The sequence below is a fragment of the Panthera uncia genome (assembly GCF_023721935.1).
Source record: "Panthera uncia isolate 11264 chromosome C1 unlocalized genomic scaffold, Puncia_PCG_1.0 HiC_scaffold_3, whole genome shotgun sequence".
In the NCBI taxonomy this organism is placed as follows: Eukaryota; Metazoa; Chordata; class Mammalia; order Carnivora; family Felidae; genus Panthera; species Panthera uncia.
In genome coordinates, this window is record NW_026057584.1 from 15,372,743 (window position 1) to 15,399,030 (window position 26,288).

At 42.2% G+C, this 26,288-nt stretch overlaps 1 protein-coding gene across 2 annotated transcripts in view; it reads left to right on the forward strand.

The window, feature by feature from the left end:
* Positions 1-6,723: 6,723 nt before the first annotated feature.
* The window catches only part of FARSB (phenylalanyl-tRNA synthetase subunit beta), a 72,225-nt gene continuing 52,660 nt past the window's right edge, over positions 6,724-26,288 (forward strand). Inside the window, exons 1-7 of one of the 2 annotated variants that reach the window (XM_049615838.1) lie at positions 6,724-7,084; positions 13,086-13,141; positions 16,369-16,523; positions 18,775-18,844; positions 19,455-19,570; positions 23,923-24,073; positions 25,064-25,172. In XM_049615838.1, the coding sequence (XP_049471795.1) occupies positions 7,027-7,084; positions 13,086-13,141; positions 16,369-16,523; positions 18,775-18,844; positions 19,455-19,570; positions 23,923-24,073; positions 25,064-25,172 (715 nt within the window). In that variant the 5' untranslated portion in view covers positions 6,724-7,026. The remainder of the gene's footprint in view (positions 7,085-13,085; positions 13,142-16,368; positions 16,524-18,774; positions 18,845-19,454; positions 19,571-23,922; positions 24,074-25,063; positions 25,173-26,288) is intronic. The other variant, XM_049615839.1, reaches the window with a different exon arrangement.

The following is a 26,288-nucleotide window of genomic DNA, read 5'->3' on the forward strand; positions in this document are numbered from 1 at the left end:
AAACACTGAAAAAAAAGAAAATAGGTTTGTCTGATTCCAGAGCCTGAGCACATAACTGCCATACTGAGCTTTTCCTTTTCTAATTTTATTCATTTTAGAGAGAGAGAGAGAGCGTGCATGGGAAAGGGATAGAGAGAGAGAAAATCCCAAGCAGGCTCCACATTCAGCATGGAGCCCGAAGTAGGGCTCAGTCCCCTGACCCTGGGATCATGATCTGAGCCTACATCAAGAGTCTGACGCTAACCAACTGAGCCACCCAGGCTCCCCTGAGCTGTTCCTTAAATGATATCGCAAGGAAGGAAGGGAATGTCATTGAAATAGAGAAGTCATGGAACAATGAGCAGAAGAATCAGAGGACAAAGTGTGTCATAGTTTAGGCTGGGATTAGTTATTCGATCAACAAATATTTACCAACCACATTCTGTATGCCTGGCATTGGGTATATGCGAGTGAATAAAACATACATAAAATTTTTAAAATTCAACAAAAATATATCAGACACCTCTGCTGTGGCAAGTCTTGATGAGATCATGTGGATAGAAATCAACACTGTCCTGCTTGGAGATCTGATTCCACCAACCAAGGATGGTTCCCCTTTCTAGTCCTCAACTCTAGTTAAGAAGAAGATGACAGTTCCGATTGCCTCATAGGTTACAAAAGCCTACTCGTGGAAATGAATAACTTAAACATCACTTCCTTGTTCTATTATTTTTTTTCTGTGCATTTCATGACAGCTAATTTCTACTAACTGGAAGAGAATGATGTTTTTCCATAACACGACATTCTACCGTAACCTAAGTCAATATGTTCCTGTTTTTAAGTTTGAAAAGGAAATAGTATTCTTCCTGGATTGACAGTTCTCAGAGGGGATAGTTTAGGAGAAAGGTCACTTTTCCAGTTTTCATAAGGTGCATTCATCATAAAGGTAAATATTCTCTCTGTCACTCTCGCTCTCTCTCTCTACATACATACACACCCATGAAACTCAAACATCCTGGTTACCGTAATTCATTGGGAGTGACCAGATCTGGTTAAAGTTGATAGAAGGCCATCATTATGGTAGTTTCAGTCGAATGTTCTTCAGGAAGTTCTGTTTTTTAACACTCTTTTGAACTAAGTTAAAGACATTTGTTATGGACCCTCTGTATTCTTATGGTCCTCTCAACTGATCTGAGCAATCTGCCCAGTGCTCTGGGCAGAGATGCAGGAGTCTTGCCCGAGATAGTGAGGCTCTATAGCCATCGTGATTTCTCTTCTCATGACCCTCACCCACACCTTCTGTTTGCACTTGGCCTGGAAACCTATGAGGTTCCAGCAACCCAAGTGAGGGAGGAATGAGGAGAAAGAGACTGGAATGATCTGCTACCCACCTGGGGCCAGGGTCAGGTCCTGAAAGAGGCAGTCGGCAGGGTCCAAAAGCAGTGTATTTGGAGTTGTGGCACAGCACAGCCCACGACTTCCAGTTCCAAGAAGGGCCAATCCAATGGATGGTCTTGCACTCACGTTTGTATCTTTCTAGTTGTTTATGGCTACTCGTATATGACCTGTTAATTATGCTGGCCTATTGTTATTACTTTTTTTCTTCAAACACATGCAATTGCCCCAGTCTTAGCTGCTATCGTTGGTCCCCTAGATTATTGCAGCCTCTTACCTGACCTCCCCACCTTGAGTTTGGCCCTCTGATCTAACACTCCTAATTCCGTGTACACAATGTACTCAAAGTGGTCTTTCCAGAAGACTTCATTGATCGTGTTATTTCTCTGCTTAAAATCTTGGAGTTTCCCCTCATTGTTCTGAAGATAAAGTCCAAACTCTTTGATGTAGTTTTGGGCCCTGCATTATAGGGCATCTACCGACCTCTTGAGTCTCAGGTGTAACCCTCTACCGTTCATGCTTTAAGCCATCTGAACTTCATGCAGTTAAACAACCAAATTTCAGGAAGAGGAGGGAGACACCTGGGGCTTGAGAACAACCATTTAAATGCTTCTAGGTTTCTCTCCACTCCCTGTTCTCTTGGTGTCAGTATCATTTTATCTCATCGCAGGTTATTTTCTCTGAGTGGTGGGAAACATGGCCACCAGTGGCTCCAGACTCGTACCTTAGCTGCTTCCACCATTAAATAAAATGGACCTCCTCAGGTTCCCTGTGGTCCCAAGTCCAAGATCCAGGTAGGATCAGGTGCTTATCCCTGGTAGACTGGCATGAGATACAGGGTTCCATTGCTTTAACATGGTGACACAAAGGTTTAACCTTGTGCTGTGAGAAATAAGGCATCCTAGGCAGATTCACCCAAGTTTCCTCAATCATAATGAGTTAGAAGAGAGAAGTGAAGGAGTTTAGGTCAATTTAAGTATTTTGGGCCTGGGTAACTTGGTGGATGGTGGTGACTTCGAAAAGGATAGGAAACACACGAAGGAAGAGTTTAGGGGTAAGGAGAAAGTTCCGTTTTTGAGTATGACATGCCAGCCTGTTGGCCACCCAGGTGCAGATGTTCAGAAGTTGGTAAGAAACGTGCACAGAAGAGAGAGATGGGCTGGAGGTTAGAATGGGGGCCATCTGTGTTTAGATAGTAGTGGAAATGAGACTGTTTGGGGAGAAGATCACCAGACATAACTCTGGAGGGAATCCTATACTGAAGAAAGGGAAAGGGGAGTGTGCGAGGTACAGGAGGCCATGAGAGTTAATATTTATCACATGCTAAACCCTACCATGAACTACTGCTCTTAAAATTTGCATAACCGGGGCGCCTGGGTGGCTCAGTCGGTTAAGCGTCTGACTTCAGCTCAGGTCACGATCTCGAGGTCAGTGAGTTCGAGCCCCGCGTCAGGCTCTGGGCTGATGGCTCAGAGCCTGGAGCCTGTTTCGGATTCTGTGTCTCCCTCTCTCTCTGCCCCTCCCCCGTTCATGCTCTGTCTCTCTCTGTCTCAAAAATAAATAAACGTTAAAAAAAAAAAGTTTAAAAAAATTTGCATAACCATCCTATGGTATGCCAATGATGGACATATTATTGTCACCTTCATTTTATAAGGAACTGAGGCTCATCAATAATCAGTACTTGGTTCAAGGTCTCAGTGAGCAGTAAATGCAAGGTTTGCATCTGTTATTATAGAACTGTCACCACTACAGTGTATTGTCTCTCACAGAGAGCTAGTAGAAAAATCCAGGGAGCTAAACAGAGGCATCTGGAGTCAGGAAAACTAAGAAAGGAGAATTTCTAGAATGAGGGGATGGTCAATAATATAAAGTGTCTATCAAGTTTATTTCTAAAATACAATTTAAGATGACCACTGGTTTGACAACTGGGAAGTCAGTGCCAATCAACCTGACTGGGCAGGTCTAGCAGGCCTTCTTGGTTCTAGATAGATCCGTCGGTAGAAACCCAAGAAGAAAGATGGGCTTTGATCTTGTCCTAAAAGTTTCAGGGTAACCTACAAAGGGGTTAGTGTCCTGGAAATTTACAGGAAAGACATACAAGGTTTTAGCCAGAACAGAACCAGTTTGGGATGCACCACAATTAAAACAAGGCCCCTTATGGTAAATTGTATCATCTACAACCTGAGCTTACAGCGCTGTCTCATCCTACTGGAGGCATCAACTTGAGTTTTACTAAGCTTAATGCCAGGGAAAATTTATAGTCTCAGATCACTGGGCTGTTACCTTGAGTATAAACATCTAATATTCACAGGGTGCTTGGCAGGTTTCAAATTGTTTCCAAATGCGTTGTCCTCACAGCCATCCGCTGAGGTTCTGTCTCCAATTTATGGATGAGGAAACTGAGGCTGGGATTGGACAAATGTTTGTTTTGGGCATACCCCTTGAAACTATCTGCTGTTGTAGTGTGAAATGTCATAGGCATAATACTGCATTTTTAAGTGCGGGAAGGATTGCAGACCTCATAGCTTCTCTTTCTCAGTTGCTGCTCAACCCATAAGCCTAACAGGAAAGTGGCACAATCATTTCAGAAACTTTCACTGTGTGTTACACATTTTACAGGCAAAAACAATCATGCTCGCCCAGATCTACGCAGGCTCTCCTGTCACGTAGCAACGGAAGAACTGGATTGTCTACACATGTCTGAGGAGGCAGAGGAACTGCACATGACTGTGTTCTACAGGAACCTTGTAGTTTTTTCCCTCATAACAAAAATATACTTGCTAATTACAGTTCTGTTAAATACAAAGGGTACAGTGAAGGAAATAATCTCACCATCTAAAGACAACTACTGTTAAGAAAAAAATTAAGGGGGTAGCTCAGTTGGTTGAATTTCTGCTCGGGTCATGATCTCATAGTTGTGAGATCAAGCCCCACATCAGGGTCAGCATGGAGTGTGGAGCCTGCTAGGGATTATTTCTCTCTGCCTCTTCCCCACTTGTGCCTGTGTGCGCGCTCTTTCTCAAAATAAGTAAACTTAAAAAAAAAAAAGAATTATATTTGAGACTAAAGTGGAAAAAATAATAATGATCACATGTCTTGTTTCCAGTTTAGGTTTTTTGGTTTTTGGGTTTTTTTTTTACAACGAACAATGTAACACTGAACATTTTTATTTGCTCACCTGGGGCACCTGGGTGAGAGTTTCTCAGAGAAATATTCCTGGGAGTTTAATGGCAGTAGGGTATGCACAGGTTCTGCTGTTCTAAGTAAGGCCCTATTTTCCAAAGCTTATACTTCCAATTCTTGCCAACATTTAATTTGGTCAGACTTTCACATTTTTATCAGTCTGGTAGGGGTGAAAATGTATTTCCTTACGGGGCACCTGGGTGGCTCAGTTGGTTGAGTGTCCAACTCTTGATTTCGGCTCCAGTCATGATCTCACGGTATATGAGTTCAAGCCTTGTGTTGGGCTCTGTGCTGACAGCTGTGGAGCCTGCTTGGGATTCTGTGTGTCCCTCTCTCTCTGCCCCTCCCCCACGTGCTCACTTTCTGAAAATAAATAAAACATTAAAAAATATTTCATTATAATTTGAACTTGTATTTCCCTAATTTCCAATGGAAGGAGGACTTTTTGTGTGTGTATTGGCCAGTCCATCTTTTGTTTCTAGGAAATGCTGCCATCTCATTCTTGCTCTCCAGCTGGCTTTAAAATTAGACAAAAGAGGCACCTCCCTACAATTTGTGATATACACTCTCGTTTTCCAAGTGTCTTTCCTATCAGTCAGCTGAGCACCTGTCATGAACACTGGTGTTCTAGTTTTCTCTTTTCCGTTAGAATCCTCTAAACATTCAGTCCTAGCAAAGGTACAAAGGATGAAAAAGCAGGATGGACGCATTGGGGGATACAGGGAGATGAGAACAGAATTCCCCTGGTGGTTTGAGACAAACAGGAAACTGACTAGGATAGATGATAATGACAGCTGCCTTACTTCTAGGGCCTAGGACTTAAGCATGTTAATCATTTATGAGCATTTCTGATCCTTAGGATAATTTTCTAAGGTGTATATTATCCCTGTTTCGTAGATAAGGAAAGTGAGGTTCAGAGGCAACAGAACACTTTGGGGTTCCCAGAGGAGAGCAGGTCAGCATGCAATAATTTATGAAGTCCTTTATTTGTTAATTGAGAGCTGAGTACCAATTTGGCAGAAGATTTTGTTGGGCATGATGTTTGCTGTTGACCTCTGCCAATCGGTTATGTTGGGCACTGGGAAGGGATTGCCCGCAGTCATGGAGGGAAACTAATACAGTGAAAACTTGCTTGATGGTAGTCAGAGAGGCCTAAGTTCCACTCCCTACTGCCTCCCACCTGAATGGCTTTGGAGGCCTCACTCACTAAATACTAGAAAGGATAAAGGCAGGTCTCCCTCATGAAAACGCCTGAGCTCTGCCTTGAGAGGTGAGTGACTCCATTTGTGCCTCAGTCTCACCATCTGTAAAATGGGAATAATGGGTGCCTATGTTTGTATATTAGTTTCCTGTGACAAGTAACCATGAACTGGGTGGGTTAAAACAACAAATTTATTCTCTCACAGTTGGAAGCCAGAAGTCCAAAATCAGTTTCACTTGGCCAAAATCAAAGTGTCTGTAGACCCTCCAGGCCTGCTCCAGAGGTAAGGGAGAGTCCATCATTGTTTCTGGTGGCTGCTGGCATTCCTTGACTCGTGGCTGCATCATCACAATCTCTGCCCTCACGGTTATACTGCCGGCCCCTCTGCTGTTTCTGTCAAATGTCCTTGTGCCTCCCTCTTCAAATGATGCATGTGATTGCATTTAGGGCCCATTCTGATAATCCAGGATAATCTCTCCATCCCCAAATCCTTAATCTGCAAATACTTTCCAGATGAGGTGACATTTACAGGGGCCAAGAGTTAGGACCTGATATCTTCGGGGGCCTCTATTCAGCCTATTACATTTAGGGTTGTCATAAAGAGGAAATCCGCTACTGATGGCGGAGGACTGAGCACAGTATCCGCCAGCAGACAGCACTGCCTAACCATCAGTTTGTCTCTTTTTCTAAAAATGTCTCTAAGACCCTGTGTCTTAAAGGGCTGCTGCAAGGCTCAAACCTAGAGTACAAGGGAGACTGTACGTAAGCGCGAAGATTGAAGCCCAAACTGCGGCCTGACGGTTTCTCCAGATCCCACAGCTCAGATTTGCACATTTTTCTCCGTAGGCTGTCAGAGACCCCTCCCGCTCATCTCACCTCCCCAGGGAGAGGAGGCTCCACCTCCAGGCCCCGCCCCCGACGTGCCTCCCCTTGTGCCCCTCCCACTAGTTTGGCGTCCTCCGCCCATAGTGGGTTGGAGGCGTGAGGGCCTTTGCGATCTGCCTATTCTACTGCCTATCAAATAGTAGCACGTTGTCGCCAATGTTGTCTCCTTTCTCAGCCTGCACGTTATTCATACCACGCATATGGATTTAAGGAGTTTAACTGTCGCAATTTACGTGCCTCCAGATGAAAAACGAGGCAGAAGCTGTTGGGAGCCGACTGGCAATATTGAAGGGAGCCCGCACAAGAGGGAGCCGGGTCCTACGTGCCTCGCGCGCTGAGCCCCGGCCGGTTCACCGCGCAGGCGCAGTAGATCCCGACTCGCCATGCCGACTGTCAGCGTGAAGCGGGATTTGCTCTTCCGAGCCCTGGGTCGGACCTACAGTAAGTGCGGGCGCCGTGGCCTGGCTTTGTGCCTCTGCTCCGAGGCTGGGACCCCCCCCCCCTTCAAAAGGCCTTCGTGAGAACGTTCACGCTGCCCGCCAGGTTTTGGCCTCGGGTGGTCCGGGTAGAGACGGGGATGTCTGGCGGTCGAAGCGGCCGGGCTGGGCTGAAATAGCCTCTCCCAGCCCGCCTTGCCAGGGCTGGTGTTGCATCATTCGCACGTGCCAAGCTGGCCATGTCATTCGTTCAGCAGTCTCACATGGAGCATCTGTTGCGTGCTTCGTGTCAGGGGATAGAATAGGAATGAAGCTCTGGGTTGCATCCCGAGTGCAGCTAGTTGAGCGCGACAAGAAGAGCTCTGCAGGAACAACATTTATGAGGCATTAGGGGGTAGAAGCTTGAGCAGGAAGTGGTGGCATTCTATCTTACTTTATTAATGTTTTTTGAGCACCTGTTAGGTGCCAGGCGCTGTTCCTGGCGCTTTGGGAATACAGCGGTGCGCATGACACGTAAGGCCCCCGTTCACGTTCTGATGACGGAGGCAGACAATAATTAACCAGCACACTAATGAACTGATTCTGGATTATGTTAAAGGCTATCGGGGAAACAAAAATACTGTGCTAAGAACAACGTTAGATAGGATAGTAACACCTGAGACCTGAATGACGACGAGGAGTCTTTACCGGGCGGGCTCAGTCTTCATGCTACACTTGGTGTCTTTTTTAGTTCTGAAAACATCCCCATTTAGAAAAGGGAGGAAACAGTGCAAATCATCAGCGGCCATATGGTTGTAGCGGTTGAAATGATAGCTGTCTCTCCCCATAGTTATCAGCTTATATAAGGGCTGTGGCAACTGATTTGTGAGAACTATTTTTGGATTTTAAGGTTCAGTATAAGAGAGACCTAGTCGGTGTAACAGGTACTGCTGCCTAGAATGTTACCACGAAGATAGCTTTTAAAATGTTTCTAAAGTCGCAATTTTAGATACCACATATTCTTCAAGTATTATTCTTTGTCGGGTTCTGCCGTAAGTCCCTGAAATAGAGGTAATACTTTTTGACTTCTGAATTCAGCTCTAATTCCCTACACTGTTTTATTTTACAATGTGCTTATTTATATTTCTTAACCCATTATTCTAAACCATGTTCTTACTAGTGGTATATGCCTGAATTATACACGACGGTATGGGGCAAATATTTAAGACATCTGTGATCAGTTACCACCCAAGTATCCATTTCTGAGAAAGTAGAAAATACTCTAGGTTTTTAAAATGGTGAGATTTGTCATCTATTTACATCTATTTGATTTCATAGATTCTCTAGCGACCCATCCCATGTTTTTCTTATTGAAAGTGATCATGCAAGCTTGATTTCACCTCCCCCCGATAAGTATCCATCAGCTAATGACTCAAATTTCAGAGGGGTGCCCGGGTGGCTCGGTTGAGTGTCCGACTCTTGATTTTGGCTCAGTTTATGACCTCGCAGGCCATGAGTTCGAGCCTTGCATCAGGGCTCCATGCTGACAGCGGAGAGCCTGCTTGGGATTCTCTCTCTACCCCCATCTCCTGTCCCTCCCCTGTGCATGCATGTGCGCGCTCTCTCTCTCTCTCTCTCTGAAAATAAATTAAAAATAAATGAACTTAAAATTTCAGTCATGAAGGTTGATGTTACTGAGGTGTACTTAAGGCAGGTTAGAAATACCAGTTTATATTTCCTGTATTTTTTCTTGAAACTTAATTGGGTTGAGGTCAAAGTTGGAAAAGCATGTTTAGCAAAGCATCTAGTTTGCAAGTTAGAATGGGTCCCTCTTGTTTCTTACCCTCTTTTTTTTTTGTTAGTCTTCCTCACTTTCTATTCTCAGATATTCAGTCTTTGGTATGCACATTCTATTTTTTTTTCAGTCCTTCCAAGGTTTGCTTTTTGTCCTAAATTCCATTGTTTCTCCCTGTCACTGCCTTCACCATCTCTTTGCTTACCAAGGAGATTTCTCAAGCTGCTTTTGTTCTGGTCCTTTTCCTTCTCTGGGGCCGTTTTATCTCCTTAGTCTACCTTTTTAATCACTTTTCTGCTCAGGTGTGTTCCTTTTGCCACAGTTAACATTTTCTTGTTAACTGATTTATTATCACTGTTCGGTTCTGCTCCTGCTCTGCCTTGGTGTGACTGCTGACGGGACTGTCAGAGCCACCTGTATATGTCCTACAAACCTCTAAGGGGTAGTCACTTAGATGTGTTGTTTTGTTAGAATTATTAATCACAATTTTGTTCTTGTTTCGAAGCACGTGAAATACAGCGGATAGGAATAAAACAAATTGTATAATGAGGCGTTGAAAGATGCAGTGTTTTAACGGTTCTAAACTAAATGGTTACTGATCAAATTGTTTTCTATTGCTGCATAATAAATTACCCCCCACATTAGCAGCTTAAGACGGTCGTGTGTTTTATGGTTTCTGAGGGTCCAGGAGTGAGGAGTGGCTCAGTTGGGTGGTTCTGGCTCTGGATGTCTCATGTTGTCCTAAGGGTGCCAGGTCTGTAGTCCTCTCTCCAGGCCTAACTGGGGTTGGAGAATCTAATTCCAAGTTCACTCAAGTGGTTGTTGGCAGGCCTCTGTTCTTTGCACATGTTTGGCCAGAGACTTCAGTGCCTCTCGCTAGGACTGCTTGCAATATGGTGGCTTGTTTGTCCCAGAGCCAGAGGTCCCAAGAGAGCAGGTAATTGAGTGTTCAGAGTGATAGAAGCACATGTCAGAAGTGACATGCCATCCCTTCTCATATTCTTTAGGTCACACAGACCATTTCACAGTGTGGAAGGTGACTACACCAGGGTATGAATACCAGGAGGCGGGTAGTTTTGGAGGCTGACTGCCAGTCTGCCCTCTGCCCCCTCCCCCCACGGTGATTCATGTTCCTCCCCCATACAAAACCTACTCACCCCTTCCCAAGGATTCCAGAAGTGTTATCCCATCACAGCAGCATCTCAAAATCCAGAATCTCCTCTAAATCACGGCCCGGTGTGGATGAGGCTCTTCAGGTGTAGTTTCTTAAGTACAGCTGCTTGACTATAGTTTCTCTTGGTCTCAGAGACTAAAGAGATGATCTGCCCAGCCGACAACTAACATCAGCGGGGAGAGAGGCATAGGAGGACCGCTATACACATTCCTCGTCAAAGGGGAACATGGGAGACACATTCTGAAATTGAACTGGCACGTGTTCGACTCTCTTGATGAGGTCTCAAGGCCTAGGATCCTTCTCCATGGCTTTCAGCCCTACCCTCTGGGCTCTTGGCTGCGCTCTCTGAGTGATCCTTATTTTTATGGGGGAAAGAAAGCACGTGTCTTACATCCAATTAGTTCTCTCTACTTGCCAGTAGCTTTTTGGCGGTTCAGAGACTTCATTTTGTCCTCTCTCTGTCCCTTTCAGCTCAAGCTTGTAATGTTTCTGCCTGTATATTTCTTTTAAAAACTTTGTGGGTCTTCAGTGAGTTTTGCTAGTTTCCATTTCATTAGTGAGAAGCCATGGCACTCACAAATTTCTGAAATAAGGTGTTTTGTACCTCGGATTTGTACTGATACAGGGCCCTTGATTAAGCTCAGTTGTGTGACTGAACTTGTGAGGCACACCCTCAATTGATAGTGCCTTTTTTCTGAATGAATAGTACCTTTGATCTTTTTGAGTCTTAAGAGTTTACAGTCATATCCTTGGTTTCATCTTTGGACCATGCTTTCCTGGCAATGCTCTGGATTTACTGTTTGCTCAGAAGTCATTTCTTTATCTTAGTACCGTTTTATACCTTAGGAGACTGAATTTTTAAAACCGTCAAGTCCTGGCTCCTTTTTAATGGCCTTTACTTTGTGTCTTCTCTCATAAACAGCAAGAAAAAAAAACCAAGCGACACCTACAGCACTGGTTGGGAATCTTAGTTACATCACCTAGTTGAGTAGGTACATTTTCTACAGTGTGCATAACCGGGTAATAGCATTGCTAAAGTTTTGCCTGCACATAAAAAGGATTCCCCTTTGCCAGTTTCTAGTAACACTGCCTCAGGCTCCTCCATATCCTCACCTGTATCCTATTAAAGACTATGAGGCTTCTCGTTACAGGCACTTGAGGTTTTGATTTACACTTTCCTCAAAGCCTGCCTCCTGGTTCCAAAGCCATATTCCCACGTTTTCCCCGTTTTGTTTTGGCATCACTCCACTTCCAGGGACTGAAGTCTCTATCGCTGCATAACGAATTACCCCAGGATGCGGTACTGTAAAACAAGTGGTGGTTATTTCCCAGTTGTGTGTGTGCGTGCGTGTGTGTGTTTAATTTTAGTTAACACGCAGTGCAATAGTGATTCATCACGTAACATACAACACCCAGTGCTCACCGTAAGTGTCTTCCTTAGTACCCATCACCGGTCTAGCCCGTCTCCCTATTTCACAGTTTTCTGAGAGAGGGACGGAGGAGTGGCTTAGCTGGGGGGTTCTAGCTCTGGGTCTCTGACCGGGTTGCCGGCAGGATGTCAGCTGGGCCTGCAGTCATCTCCATCCAGGCTTGGCTGCCTGAAGAGTATGCTCCCGGGATCACTCATGTGATTGCTCCAGACCTCAGTCTACACAAGGGCGTGAGTACCAGGAGGTAGAGATCACTGGGGACATCTGTTGTTCTTCGCCCCAGTTAACGGTATCCACACGGGAGACCTGGGGGTCCTAGACTCTTCCTGCTCTCACCTCCCGCCTCCCATCCGGTCACTGAGCCGTGCAGATCCTGCTTCTTTGACCTTTCCCACATTCTTCCTTCCTCATACCCACCGCCACTCCTTTAGTCAGGCCCTCACTGTGCCTCACTTGTACTGTTAGGGAAACCGCCCTGCTCCAATCCATCCACCACCTTGCTGCCATCCTTTAAAGTGCAGATCTGATCCTGCTTTTGCCCAGCGCAGAATCCTTCCGTGTAACCCCCACCGCCTACAGGCAGGACAGAGCAAGTCCCTTGGCATGTTGTGAGTTCTTTTACTTGTCGCGTCCAATTTCTTCCTGACCGGAACCTTAGGCTTCATCCGTACTGAACTTCTCCAAATTTGCCATGCTCTTGTCCCACTCCTCACGGTCTCTGCCTAATGAGCTCATCCTTTCTGTGAAGCCTTAGCTGACTTTAAGTGGATAACGGCCTTCTTCGTGCCACCTCCGTACCTTGCACTTAAAACTGTGTTTACGCATCTGATTTCTTTATAGAGGAGTAAGTAGTAGGAGTTGTTTTATTTTTGTAGCCTTGGCACCTGGTGTAGCCACCTGCCACGTAGTGGGTTCTTGTAAATGTTGAACTGAAGTGCCTTGTCAAGATCAGAATCTTCAGACCGGCTTTTCACTAGAATATGCTGGTAATGACGGTTTGTGTTCAATTGTTGATAACAAGAAAGTCCCTCAAAATGCCGTATGAGGTAGTGGAGGGAAGCAGAATGTAACTAAGGAAGAGAACCGTTAATTGTTGCAGACCTAGTATGTTTTAGGGTGCTGTGGCAGGTCTGTTACCTGCATAATAATGTTGAAAACTTTCCCAGAGTTCCTGCTATAAATAAATGACTGTAAAATGCTATTTTGTGGATGAGGCCTAGGAGCCAGGAAGTTTACATAAGGTGCCAGTTCTTAGAACCAGGAAGTGGAGTAGTCAAACTCTGGCCCGGCCAGCCGGGCCCGCAAGGCCTCAGGATTTTAAAGGATAGGACTTACGTGACACTATCCCACTGTGTTGGATCTGTGTTTCGGAGCCCACTTTACGTTTGATCCCTACCCAAACTTCCCAGTGCAGTTAACCTGATTCTCTAGTTGATATTAAATGAATCAGCCCTTAAATAGTCATTTGTTTTTAATATTTTTTTTTGTCTCTTTTGGTTTTAAAATGGTGCTGATGCCTGATATTTCATATGCTTGGTGTAAGGCAGTTTTAAAAGAAAATGCAGTTTATATACTACTCCCATTTAAGCTGAACAAATTAAAATTAGCAATCTCCTTTTTTTTCCAGCTGACGAAGAATTTGATGAACTGTGTTTTGAATTTGGTCTGGAACTTGATGAAATTGTATGTATTGAATATTTTTTCAATAGTTTGTGTATAAGCGCATTTTGCAGAGGCCTACTGTATTTTGTTACCTGATGGTTAGACTAACATGGAATATTCGTGGGCTATGGTGATTGCTGTGTTCTTGGTGTTAAGGGGCTAAGCTTCAGTTCCAAGAGAGTCTGTTGCTTTCTTTAAAATCTCAGAGAGGGTTTACATGTTACGTTGTCACCTGAAGTTATTGGGCTAATGCTGGGGAGACGGATAGACCATGTCGAGTAACCCCAGAATGAGGGTGTGCTCCTTTGCAGTGTGGTGCCTTTTTATAAATTATGGAAAGACGCCTGGGGAGCGATGGAAACGTTACTTTAGCCAGAGTTTATGTCTCACTGGCCTGTGGTTCCCCCTACTTCTCTTCCTCTGCCCTACTGTACCTTCCTCTCTTCCTGTTTAACCAATGTTAATTCATTCCTCACTCGTTAACTGTATACATTGGCCTTGTAAAATGATCTTCTGTTTTTTGAAGGGCTGCCTGTAAAAATCATTATGAAGCATATCCCTAGCCTTTCAATTATTAGTTATTAAATTAGTATAATAAAATATTAATAAAAACATCAAATATTACTATAATATTAAAATATTAAAAATTAGGTAACATATTTGCAAAATGTATTACTCATGATCATGTAATAGACATTGTATTTATAACTAAAATGATTTAATATTTCTCTTGTAATTAGTGTTATCTTTTCTTACACCTTTTATCTTCTTGATCTCTGCAGTGTTACAACACTGTGAGGCTAAATCTTTAGGCTGACATGATGTAAATTGATTTGCCTTGTTTTTTCTGCTTTAACTGATGTTACAGGAAACCTTTGTTTTGTTAATGAGCATCTCTATGCTTGAAGTTGACTGAGATTTTTCTGTTAAATTGCTGTGATAATTACACTTGGCTTATGTTTGAGGCTGTGTGATATCTAAGCATTGGACTGGATATCAGAGAATCTGAGTAATAGGTTAAGCTCCCACATTCCCTAGCTGGGTAACCACTGACAATTAAATTACATCGCTTCTCCGGGCCTTCTTCTCATGTGTGAAATAAGGGCTGGACTATACGATTGATGTAGACCCCTTCCAGCTCTGAAATTTCTGTGGTCTTTGATTTCAGTAAGATTTTTATTAGCCCTCACAGACCCAGTCTTCACATACAGTCCTAGCATGATCTGAGATCCTGAAATGAAAGATTTAAGCTGGTGTCTTTTTTGCAAAGGGAGTAGGCCTTTCTTCTGTAATTCAGAGGTCTTCATTTCTCTGCTTCCCACATTTTCTCCCCTTTTTCATAAGGGTCCTTTCTGAAATGCCACATGTCCTATGATGGGGGAGATAAGGACGCAACATGAAAGGAGGCAGAGGGAGGAGGAAGAATTAGAATTTAAATAGAGCTCGATCAAAGGGGGTCAATGAAATTGCTGTTTATTTTTTAAATTGAAGTATAATTAACATGCAGTATCTTATTTCAGGTGTACACCATAGTAATTCTTATCTTTCTTGATAGTGGTTTATCTTTAAGAATATCTGAAAAAAAAATTAAAAAAAAAAAAAAAGAAAGAAAGGGGCGCCTGGGTGGCGCAGTCGGTTAAGCGTCCGACTTCAGCCAGGTCACGATCTCGCGGTCCGTGAGTTCGAGCCCCGCGTCGGGCTCTGGGCCGATGGCTCGGAGCCTGGAGCCTGTTTCCGATTCTGTGTCTCCCTCTCTCTCTGCCCCTCCCCCGTTCATGCTCTGTCTCTCTCTGTCCCAAAAATAAATAAAAAACGTTGAAAAAAAAAATTAAAAAAAAAAAAGAATATCTGTTACTGGGGCACCTGGGTGGCTCAGTCGGTTAATCATCTGACTCTTTTGATTTCAGCTCAGGTCATGATCTCACGGTTCGTGAGTTCAAGCCCCACATCAGGCTCCATGCTATCTGTGAGGAGCCTGCTTAGGATTCTCCCTCTCCCTCTCCCTCTCCCTCTCCCTCTCCCTCTCCCTCTCCCTCCATCTCTCCCTCCATCTCTCCCTCTCCCTCTCCCTCCATCTCTCTCTTTCTCCATCTCTCTCTCTCTCTGCCCCTCTCCCACTTGCTCTCTCAAAATAAATAAACTTAAAAAAAATTTAAATCTGTTATTATCTGCGGTAATGTGGCGTTTGAGGTATTCTAAGCTTTTGGCCACTGTATTAAAATTATTTTAGTGGTATTTCTTCTCTCTTCTCTCTCTTGGTTGCCTTATTCTTGCTGCTCCATACCTTTTCTGTCATTAGATTGCTTCCCATTGTGTCTGTAATCTCTTCTCATTTGTACCACAGCTTCTCATCGCTTCATACTTTTTTGTTTTTGTTTTATTTTTTATTTTATTTTTTTGAAAATATTTTTATTTATTTTTGAGACAGAGACAGAGTGTGAGCAGGGGAGGGGCAGAGAGAGAGGGAGACACAGATTCTGAAGCAGGTTCCAGGCTCTGAGCTGCCAGCACAGAGCCCGACGCGGGGCTTGAACTCACAAACTGTGAGATCATGACCTGAGCCAAAGGTCGGACGCTCAACCGACTGAGCCACCCAGGTGCCCCTGTTTTTTTTTTTTTTTTTTTTTTTTTTTTTTTAATACTCTCATTCACATGGGTGCCTACTGGATTTTAGCTTTGAGAGTCATTATAAGCCCTATTTCTTTTACTTGGTGAATCATCTTGACTTTGCCTCTTTGGCACTTTTCGTTGTTGTTGCCCTCCGTACTTGGTGATGGTGTATTTTCTTTTAAATCCAGGGTGGGCAAACTTTTTTTGTAAAGGGCCAGATAGTAGCCTTGTAGGTGGTGTAGTCTCTGTCACAACTCAGCTGTTGCAGTATGTAAGTCACAATAGGTGAGATGTAAACAGATGGTCCTGGTGATGTTCCATTAAAACTTTATTTACAAAAACAGGTGGCAGGCATGATAATGGCCAGTGGGCCATAGTTTGCTGACCCTTGCTTCAGATGAATTAGTGCTGTTCTGGAATGACTGAGGATGCTAGATGTCAGAACTCAGCAAAAATTGGAGTATTTTCTGGTGCTGTGATTGTAACACTTAATACTTTTATTTTTGTTGCAAATATAATAAACACATTTTACTGCCGAAAAGAACATGTATAATGTCGTTACTACTTTATAGCACTGATTACTACTTTTTCAGAAGAGTTAACATTTATTTCACTTTATTTTTTGGGGCTTGTTTTAGACTTCTGAGAAAGAAATCATAAGTAAGGAACAAGGTAATGAAAAGGCGGAGGGAGCCTCTGATGTTGTTCTTTACAAAATTGATGTCCCTGCCAATAGATATGATCTTCTTTGTTTGGAAGGATTGGTTCGAGGACTTCAAGTCTTCAAAGAAAGGTAAGAAAATATTTAGTAAATACTTTGCTAAGTTAGGTTTCTTTTGCCTGCATTATCAGCAACCTTAAGTCTTCAGAAAAAGACTTGCAGGACAGGTACACAGCATTGGGGCTGCATAGAGAGAGGCTTGGAGAGTAAGATTCATGCAGATTATAGCCATCTGAAAATTTGCATATTGAGTCCTAGCCTTTTATTGTGGGAACATATTTAAAACTGGAGTGGTTAATGATTTTATGGTTTCTTAAAATTTTTAGTGGGTTCATGTGAATTTCCTCAGTAATCCAGTTGAAGTAGATGTTGGGAGGAAAGTAGAGGTGTCCAACCTCGATACGCTGTTTGCTTGAGAACTCTAAGAAGACTCAGGAGTGGAGCTTCCTAACTGGAAAACTGAAAGTCTTGTGATGGCTGTCTGACCGTGGGCAAGTTAATTGGCCTCTCTGATTTTAGTCTCCTAGTTTAGAATGGATTTTTTTTTTTAATTTTTTTTTTTAACGTTTCTTTATTTCTGAGAGACCGAGAGAGACAGAGCATGAAGAGGGGAGGGGCAGAGAGAGAGAGGGAGACACAGAATCCGAAACAGGCTCCAGGCTCCGAGCTGTCAGCACAGAGCCCGACGCGGGGCTCGAACTCACGGACCGTGAGATCACGACCTGAGCCGAAGTCGGACGCTCAACCGACCGAGTCACCCAGGCGCCCCAGAATGGATGTTTTTAAAGTCCCCTTCCAACTACTCATGTAATGAATACAGAAAGTAATGAATATATAAAGTGAAAAAGAGGTGAAACAGTAACAGCTATCAAAAATAATTATTTTTGGTTTTGATTACGTATGTATTATTTGGTTAGCTGCAAAAGAATAAGAGCCTCTGGCCAGTGGGCTAGATTCTACAACTGTGAGGTTTCAGATGACTGATGGGTGTGGGTGAAAGGGTGATGATGAGGCATTTGGTTTAGATGGTTAAAATTTGGAGGGTGACTCCATTCATTCTCTCTGCATGACAGATCCTCTTATTTTAGGATCAGGGATGATCCCTTAGAGTGCATTTTCCAAATCTGCTTGATTAGAATTTTCTACTCTTAGCAGGCACCTCATGTGATACTTATGATCAGACAAAATTAGGAGAGTGACTTGCTGCTCAGAGTGTGGTCTGTGGACCAGCGTACTCTCTCTCACCTGAGAGTTGTTAGAACTGCAGAATCTCAGCCTGTCCTCAAGACCTGTTGAATCACTCTGTGGTTTAACAAATTCCCCACTTGACTATAAGCGCTTAAGGTTTGAGAAGTACTGATTAAAACAGTAGTCCCCAATCTCTTATAAGAATTACCTGCACTGTGCCTTCAAAATATACCATTTACCAGGCCTTTCCTTGAATATCCTGATTCAGTACATCCAGATGGAACCAGGCAATCTGTATTTTTTTTAAAGTTTGTTTGTTTATTTTGGCAGAGCTATAGTGTGTGCAAGTGAGCACAACCGGGGAAGGGGCAGAGAGAGAGAGAGAGAGAGAGAGAGAGAGAGAGAACTCTAAGCAGGCTCCCTGCTGTCAGTGTGGAGCCTGATGTGGGGCTTGAACTCATGAACCATGAGATCATGACCTGAGCTGAAACCCAGAGTTGGATGCTCAACCGACAGAGCCACCTAGGCTCCCCAGGCAATTTTTTTTTTAAACATTTTTTTTTTCAATGTTTGTTTATTTTTGAGAGAGAGAATGTGTGGAGGAGGGTCAGAGAGGTAAACAGAGGATCCGAAGTGGGAGAGGTGCTGACAGCAGACAGCCTGATACGGGGCTCAGACTCACGGACTGTGAGATCACGACCTGAGCCCAAGTCAGACGGTTAACTGACTGAGCCACCCAGGGGCCCCAGCAATCTGTATTTTTAATAAACCCTATTTTTCCTAGAGGTTCAGAATCTCATGGTTGGAATAAAGCTTAAAGGTTATTGAATCTAGTTCTTCAGCTGATGTAAATGCCCCCCCTTCCCCCCCCCCCCCCATGGCTGCTTAGTGTTTTCTAGCCTCTGCTGATCCTGCATTAGTAGGGCTCCCCTATATCTAGGGCATCCTATACCATTTTTGGACCACTTTAAATGTTAGAAAGTTTGATTTTTGTTTTGCTATTCAGCCTAAATTTGATTTTCTTTAACTTCAGCCAGTTGTCCTAGATCTATTCATTTTATATACTTTTACACAGACTACAGCTGATGAAATGGTTTGGTGAAAAATGGGCAAGTTTGTTTTAATTGCCTTTTAGGATAAAGGCTCCAGTGTATAAACGGGTAACACCTAATGGAGAAATCCAGAAATTGATCATCACAGAGGAGGTAATAAAGATAAATTCTTATTTTCCTTCTTAAAAAATTTCCTTGGTGTATATATTTATAAGGTGGGGAGGAAAATGAAACAAAGCTGACCCTCTGCCAAATATAATTTTCTTTGATCATTTGCTAAAAATGGACGTATATTTAGCCTCTAGCTCTTAAAAACTGTCAGTTTGTTCCCTTTCATTTGTCAGTAACAGCAAAGCATCAGTTTTCCTCAATAATTTTGAAAAATAACACCCATGTGTTTATTTAAAGTACTTTGAGATATAATTGTTTAAGTTGTGATACATTAATAAAATTTACAGAAACTTTGAGGGGACATCACCTTGGTAAAAACATCAACTATGAGAAAACTACTTAAAAACACTAGTTTTTTCTCAGTTATTTAGTAAATTTTCAGAAATTTTGCTGACATGTAAATTCCATGAGAATGATGACTTTGTCTCTTGTCACCACTCTATCTCGGATTGAATGAATATATGAATATACATGTTATACGTGTTTGCGAATTTGTGATACTATCAAGAGTGCAGATAACTTTGTTTTACAAGACGTTATTACAAAGAAAGGCCCTAGTCTGGACTCTATCTAACGGCCTGATGCACTGCAGACAGCAAGAATACGCCCTTATGCTGTGGCTGCGGTTCTCCAGAATATCAAGTTCACTAAAGATCGATACGACAGCTTCATTGAACTTCAGGAGAAACTACATCAGAACATTTGCAGGTTTGTCGTTGCATCTTCTGTCCTCCTTACCTTCCTCTGTCCCTTCCCCCCTCTTTTTCCTTTTTACCCTTTTCTCTCTCTTTCTCTCTCTCTACCCCCCTTCCCTCCCTCCTTCCTTTCTTCTTCTGCAGATTTTTTCAAAGCGTTTCTAAATTAATCTGTGAGAGTAACAAGTTTAAATTTGCTTAGCTAAATTGCAATCAGTTTAAATTTTACCAGACAGCTATTTGTTACTGCTTATAAACAGTGCATAGATGGAGAAACAAGAGCTCTATTGGGAAAACTATATGGAGAAGAAATATCTAGTCCTAGAGATTTCCTTGGTTTTTATGTTTGTGTTATTGTCGTTTGGTTCAAATTCTTAGTAGTGCATCATACTACTAAATGTTAAATGGTGGTAATTTGAAGTATGACCTGTCATTTTAAAGTGGAAAAATTTTGGCTTGATGTCTCTTCTTGAGTATAATTATAAATTTGACAGATGAAACTTGAGACTTCTAAGTAACTGAATTTTCTTACTTATTGGACATTTCTATTCATCATTTCCCATATGCTCCTTTAGCGCAGTGATCTTCAAACCTGTATAATTCCTGAACTCCTAAAGGTCAAGGAGGGTAACAGTGGGAGTCTTTGAACTAACTTCAGCATTTAAAAAATCCTAATGGAAGTAAATGATATGTTTATGGATAAAATCAAGCTTTAGCTAACATAGCAAGGTTTTTTTGTATTGGTCCTGAAATGTATCAGCATATCTCATGCTGATCAAAAGGTATGATTAACAGTTAGAGATGTCTTGAATAAAAATAGAAGAATTTATTAATTGTGCTAATTGCAGTTTGGTAAACTGGAGACTAGAAGAGGCTTTTGTGTAAGCGATGGGGAAGGGGTGGAGGGGACCCTGGATGTTTTCTTCTGGGATGAAATGTTTTAAAAATAAAACATCAGTAGGTCTCTATTTCCAGAAACATCTTTGTTTATGTGGTAAAAGAAACTTTTTCAGTTTCTAAATATTCCCAGTTCTGCTGTAAAAATAGTCTGTGTGTTAGCTTGTTAACGTCATTATTAAGCAAAGCAATAAGAATTTAAATATCTCAAATGAACAAAACAAGAGATTTCTGACCAGCATAGGTATAGCTAGTAAGTGGTTGAGCCCGATTATATGTTCTGGACATACTTTATTTGAAGAATCTATTTTTAACTAAATTGGAAGGCATTTCCTCACTTAATTCAGCTTTAACCTCTGTTTATATGGTATTTCTGGGAATCATGAGCTTTTTCTACCGGGAGAAACAAACTACATCCTGATACTCTGGTGTGCCAGTGTCCTTACCTGTCAGTAAATCTTAATTAACCTCCTGCATGGGCTTTGGAAACTTTTTTTCAAGAAATACACTCATTTCATTTACATTATCAAATGTATTGGCAAAAAGTGGTTCACGATGTTTTCTTAGAGAGAGAGAGAGTGTGTGTGGAGGAGGGGCAGACGGGGGAGAGAGAACAGACCAAGCCAAGATGGGGCTTGATCTGAGGCGGGGCTGATCTCACAAATAATGAGATCATGACCTGAGGGGAAATCCAGAGTAGCTTAACCGCCTGAGCCTCCCAGGTGCCCCTCTTAATGTCTGTAGTGACATCACCTTTTCATTCCTGTCTGTTCCCTTGATCACTGTGGCTGGAGGATCGATCGTATTGATCTAAAAAACCCAGCTTTTGGTTTTATTGACTTTTCCCCTCTTTGATTAGGTTCTGTGTAGGGCAAACTGCTAATCCCGAGGCAAGACCTTTCTGTCTACTTGATCCCTTCCCACAGGAAACAGGTTTTCAGTCTGCACGGACACTGTTCTTCTGATAGTTCTTTCTCTGTCCTCGAGTAACTTCCTCACGTGTGTGCGCTGATCAGTACTCAGCGGAACCCTTGAGGGGGTTCCTCTGCAGATGTGCAGGATTCTGATAGCGCTGTCCACTTCAGTACTGTTTCCGGTCAACTCCAGCAGTCTTGGTCTCCCCAGACTCCCCGTTACGTCTCTTCAACTCAGGAGTCTGCTGATCTCCAACCCTGTCCCCCTTCCCTGCCTTACAGCGTGGAAACCCCTCGAGGCAGTAAGCCGGGCAGTCGTGGGGCTCCCTTCATTGATTTGCTGTCTGTCAGGGATTGCCTTCACTGCCTCATGTCCAGGGCCACCCATGAAACAGTTTCCTGTATTTTGCCCCTTTTGTGGTTTCAGGCAAGAGTGTAAATCTAGTCTGTTATTCCGTCTTGGCCGGAAGTGTCCAGTGAATTTTTACCTTTTTCATCTCTAGAATCCATTTGGTTTCTTAAACAAAAACAAACTATTTTTCTTTTTTATTTTTGAGAGAGAAACAGTGTACAAGCAGGGGAGGGGCGGAGAGAGAGGGAGACAGAATCCAAAGCAGGCCCTAGGCTCCGAGCTAACAGCAGAGCCCTAAGTGGGGCTCTAACTCACTGACCATGGGATCATGATCCGAGCCGAAGTCAGATGCTCAACCCACTGAGCCACCCAGGTGCCCCCTCTTGGCTTCTTCTTAAGTGTTTCTTTCTTTTTTTTTTTAATTTTTTTTGCTGTTATTTCCTTTTCTGCTCCTTATGTGTATATTTTCCCCGTAATTCTTGAACATTTTTTATGGTAGGAGCTTTAAAATTTGCATGGTGATTTGACAGTCTGGGTCATCTTAGCATTGGTTTTTACAGACTGGTTTTTTGTCTAGAGTAGGAGTCCCATTTCCCTGTCTTTTGATTGCACATCGAATGTTATGTTATGGGTAAGGTTCTTGATTTTCTCTGAGGAGTGATTTTGTCTTGCCAGCAAAGACTTTTGAATACTTAGACTCAGATTCAAAACACTTAGCTAGGCGAGACCTCTGCAGTTGGCAACCACTGAATTTCCCACTCTGTTCTTTCAGCTCTCCCCTGCTTTTTCAGGGCAAGACTTTACAATTTTTGCCAGTATGATAGGGAAATCTTGATTTCTAACTTCTTTTTAGTTTGCATATTTTCATATATCTGGGATATATTTTGTGTCTTAAGGGGTGTCCTACTCCAGTTTTACACATTGTCCTGTATTTTCTTTTGAATAATTTTTGTAGTTCCTTCTATGAGTGTATGTGTGTTTATCTCTTGTTTTTCCAAATGCATAGCTCTTTGATTCATATGGAATTTATTTTTTTGTGATGGGTTTGAAATCAAAATTTAGTGACCTTTTGTGGGGATACTCTTAGGATTAAGGAATCATTACTATCTTAAAAAAACACACACACACGGACCTTCTTACACATGGCTTTGAGTTAATGTATCTAAACTTATGGAACTGTGTATTACAACCCATATGTCTGGAGTTACTATCTTCCGCAAGCACATAACTCAGAGTAAAGTAACACTTCTTTGTGCTTGTTATCAGTTTTATTTCTTAAATTTCTTGTTACCTGTCTTGAAGGGTGACCAAGATTTATTTCTTACAACTTTTGAAAACTATTTCACAGGTCATATAATGTGGACCTTCATAAAATCCTTGATTGCCAATGCATTTTATCTGGTGTGTATATGCACTTATACATGAATACTGAAATATATTTGTATTTCCCTCTAAAACTAATTTTAAGAAGTCTTAAGAATGGCATACATTTTGACCAAGTTTCTTTTTGAATTGTCTTTCAGAAAGCTTAGAGCTAAATTTGTGACACTGTGTGCTAAGACTGTAGGCCTTTAGATTCTAAATTAGTATTAATATTGTTCCTGGCTCTGTTTTATATTCCTATTTCTTTCTCTCCTAATCTTAACTTGCTATAAATTCCTAAAATTTCCTTAAGTCCTTTGCACATAAACTGTAGAACAAATGAAATTAATACCTTCTGAACTTCCCTTGCACATTAAATTTTAAATGTAATTCACAGTTCTTTAATTTTTTCCCTTATTGAAGTCATACAGCTTTGTGACAGAAAATTAAAGAAAATATAGAAAAACCAAAAAACACGGCAGTTTGGTAGTTTATTCTAATAAAACATTTGTTCACTTGAAGACCCAAAGAGGAGTTAAAAGAAAAAGGGAGTGTTTACTAATGTCCTAGTTAACACAGTACTTAGGAGAGCACTGCAGCAAGGAGTCTATTCTGGCTCCTGAAATAATGTGTTTTAAGTAGCTTTAGAATTTCTCATTACTTTGGATGGCTGTGAGAATTTGTTCATTATTCTCTTCTAAATTTGCCTTGTAATAACAGGCTATTTTAGGGAAGTGTCAAAAATCGTTTTGTTAAAACGTCTGTTAGCTCCCGAATATCTGCTTTGGACTATTAGAACTTGTTTTGTCTGTCCTCTCCCTCTTTTCTCTCGACATTTAGGAAAAGAGCCTTGGTTGCTATTGGTACCCATGATTTGGACACTTTGTCAGGCCCTTTTACTTATACTGCAAAGCGACCTTCAGATATCAAATTCAAGCCTCTAAATAAGACCAAGGACTATACAGCCTGTGAATTGATGAACATATACAAGGTAGATTTTTTTTTTATCTTATGCAATAGCTCTCCATAAATCAAGAAAATTCCTTTAATGTCTGGTCTTGGAATAGGGAGATGTAAATGACTACTTTTAATTTTTATTTTAAAAAATTATTTTAAATGAGTCCTTTTAAAAAACTGTCTTAGCTCCATCCACGAGCTACTGATTCCTTTGATCTAGAGTGTGGCCTGGGCATATTTTTGTTCCTTTTTTTTTTTTTTTTTTTTTGGGACAGAGAGAGACAGAGCATGAACGGGGGAGGGGCAGAGAGAGAGGGAGACACAGAATCGGAAGCAGGCTCCAGGCTCTGAGCCGTCAGCCCAGAGCCCGACGCGGGGCTCGAACCCACAGACCGCGAGATCGTGACCTGGCTGAAGTCGGACGCCTAACCGACTGCACCACCCAGGCGCCCCTTTTGTTCCTTTTTTTAACCTCTTGGTGATTTTAATCTACAGCTAGAATTGAGAACCAATGCAGCGGAATATGCCACATTGTGATATTCCTGTCCAGGTATAATTAAACCTCATGAGAATATGAAGAGTAAGATTCAGCTAGTTTTTTGTGAGAAACAATATTACAATGTATCTACCTCCTACTGTTTAGCATTTTAGGTTCCAGGGGTTAAAATCATTTAGTAGTCACTTTAAATGGCATTTGAAAAATAAAAGTAGTAGGTATCATTCAGAAAAAGCAGCTCTTATCCTTGGCCTGATTGGCCAGTGATTTCCTTCCTGTTGAGGTAGTTTTGTGATGGTTTGTGTTTTGCTTGAGACCATTCAGGCTTGCAAATCTGTTTTTAGTCTTGAAAAATGACCAGGCTGTGTTCTCATCTCTCTTCTGTTGGAGAGGAGGTATACGAGGCTATTGAGCTATTTATATTAGCACATCAAATCTAGAACTTTCTCTCATTTGGGACCGTTTTATTATTTTTCTGTGCTAGATAGGTGTGTAAACTAATTCACAATTTGGCTTCCTTTTTTTCAGACTGACAACCACCTTAAACATTACTTACATATCATTGAAAATAAACCCCTGTTCCCAGTTATCTATGATAGCAACGGTGTCGTCCTTTCAATGCCTCCTATCATCAATGGTGAGTTGTTTCTTGAGCCTCAGGGTTTTTTGTTTGTTTTCTGTTTTTTGGGTTTTTTTCTGTTTTATCCTTCAATATTTCTGTAGAATTGAACTTTAGACTTGGCTGAATCAAATCAAATCTTCATCTGGAATCTCAGAATTTTGTAGATTTTATTGTAATGGTTTTTATTTAATAAACGTTTTGTGTTTTTATATAACAAAACAAAATTTTTTTAACGTTTATTTTTTGATAGCATGAGAAGGGCAGAGAGACAGACAGACAGAGGATCTGAAGCGGGCTATGCACGGACAGCAGTGAGCCCCGTGCCGGGTTCAAACTCATGTACCGTGAGACCATGACCTGAGCAGAAGTCGGATGCTCAATCGACTGAGCCACCCAGGCGCCCCTTTAATTTAATTTTTTTTTTAGCGTTAATTTATTTTTGAGAGAGAGAGACAGATGGAGCATGAGTGGGGGAGGGGCAGAGAGAGAGGGAGAGAGAGAGAGAATCGCCAGCAGGCTATCAGTGTGGAGCCCCACTCAGGGCTCAAACCCAGGAACTGCGAGGTCCTGACATGAGCTGAAGTCAGACACTCAACTGACTGAGCCCCCCCAGGGTCCCCCAGTATATAACGTTTAAATGTGTAAATATCGGTACATAGGTACTTACTGGTGCCAGTCTCTGGATTCTGTCCTGTTCTTCCAGAGGGTGTTGATATTTTGGTTTTAGCCTGTGATTTGCTTGGTTAAGCTCAAATTCTGTCTAACCTGCTGGTTTTTTTTCTTTTTTTTCCCCCAATATATAAAATTTATTGTCAAATTGGTTTCCATACAACACCCAGTGCTCATCCCAAAAGGTGCCCTCCTCAATACCCATCCCCCACCCTCCCCTCCCTCCCACCCCCCATCAACCCTCAGTTTGTTCTCAGTTTTTAAGAGTCTCTTATGCTTTGGCTCTCTCCCACTCTAATCTCTTTTTTTTTTTTCCTTCCCCCTCCCCCATGGGTTTCTGTTAAGTTTCTCAGGATCCACATAAGAGTGAAAACATACAGTATCTGTCTTCTCTGTATGGCTTATTTCACTTAGTATCACACTCTCCAGTTCCATCCACGTTGCTACAAAAGGCCTATTTCA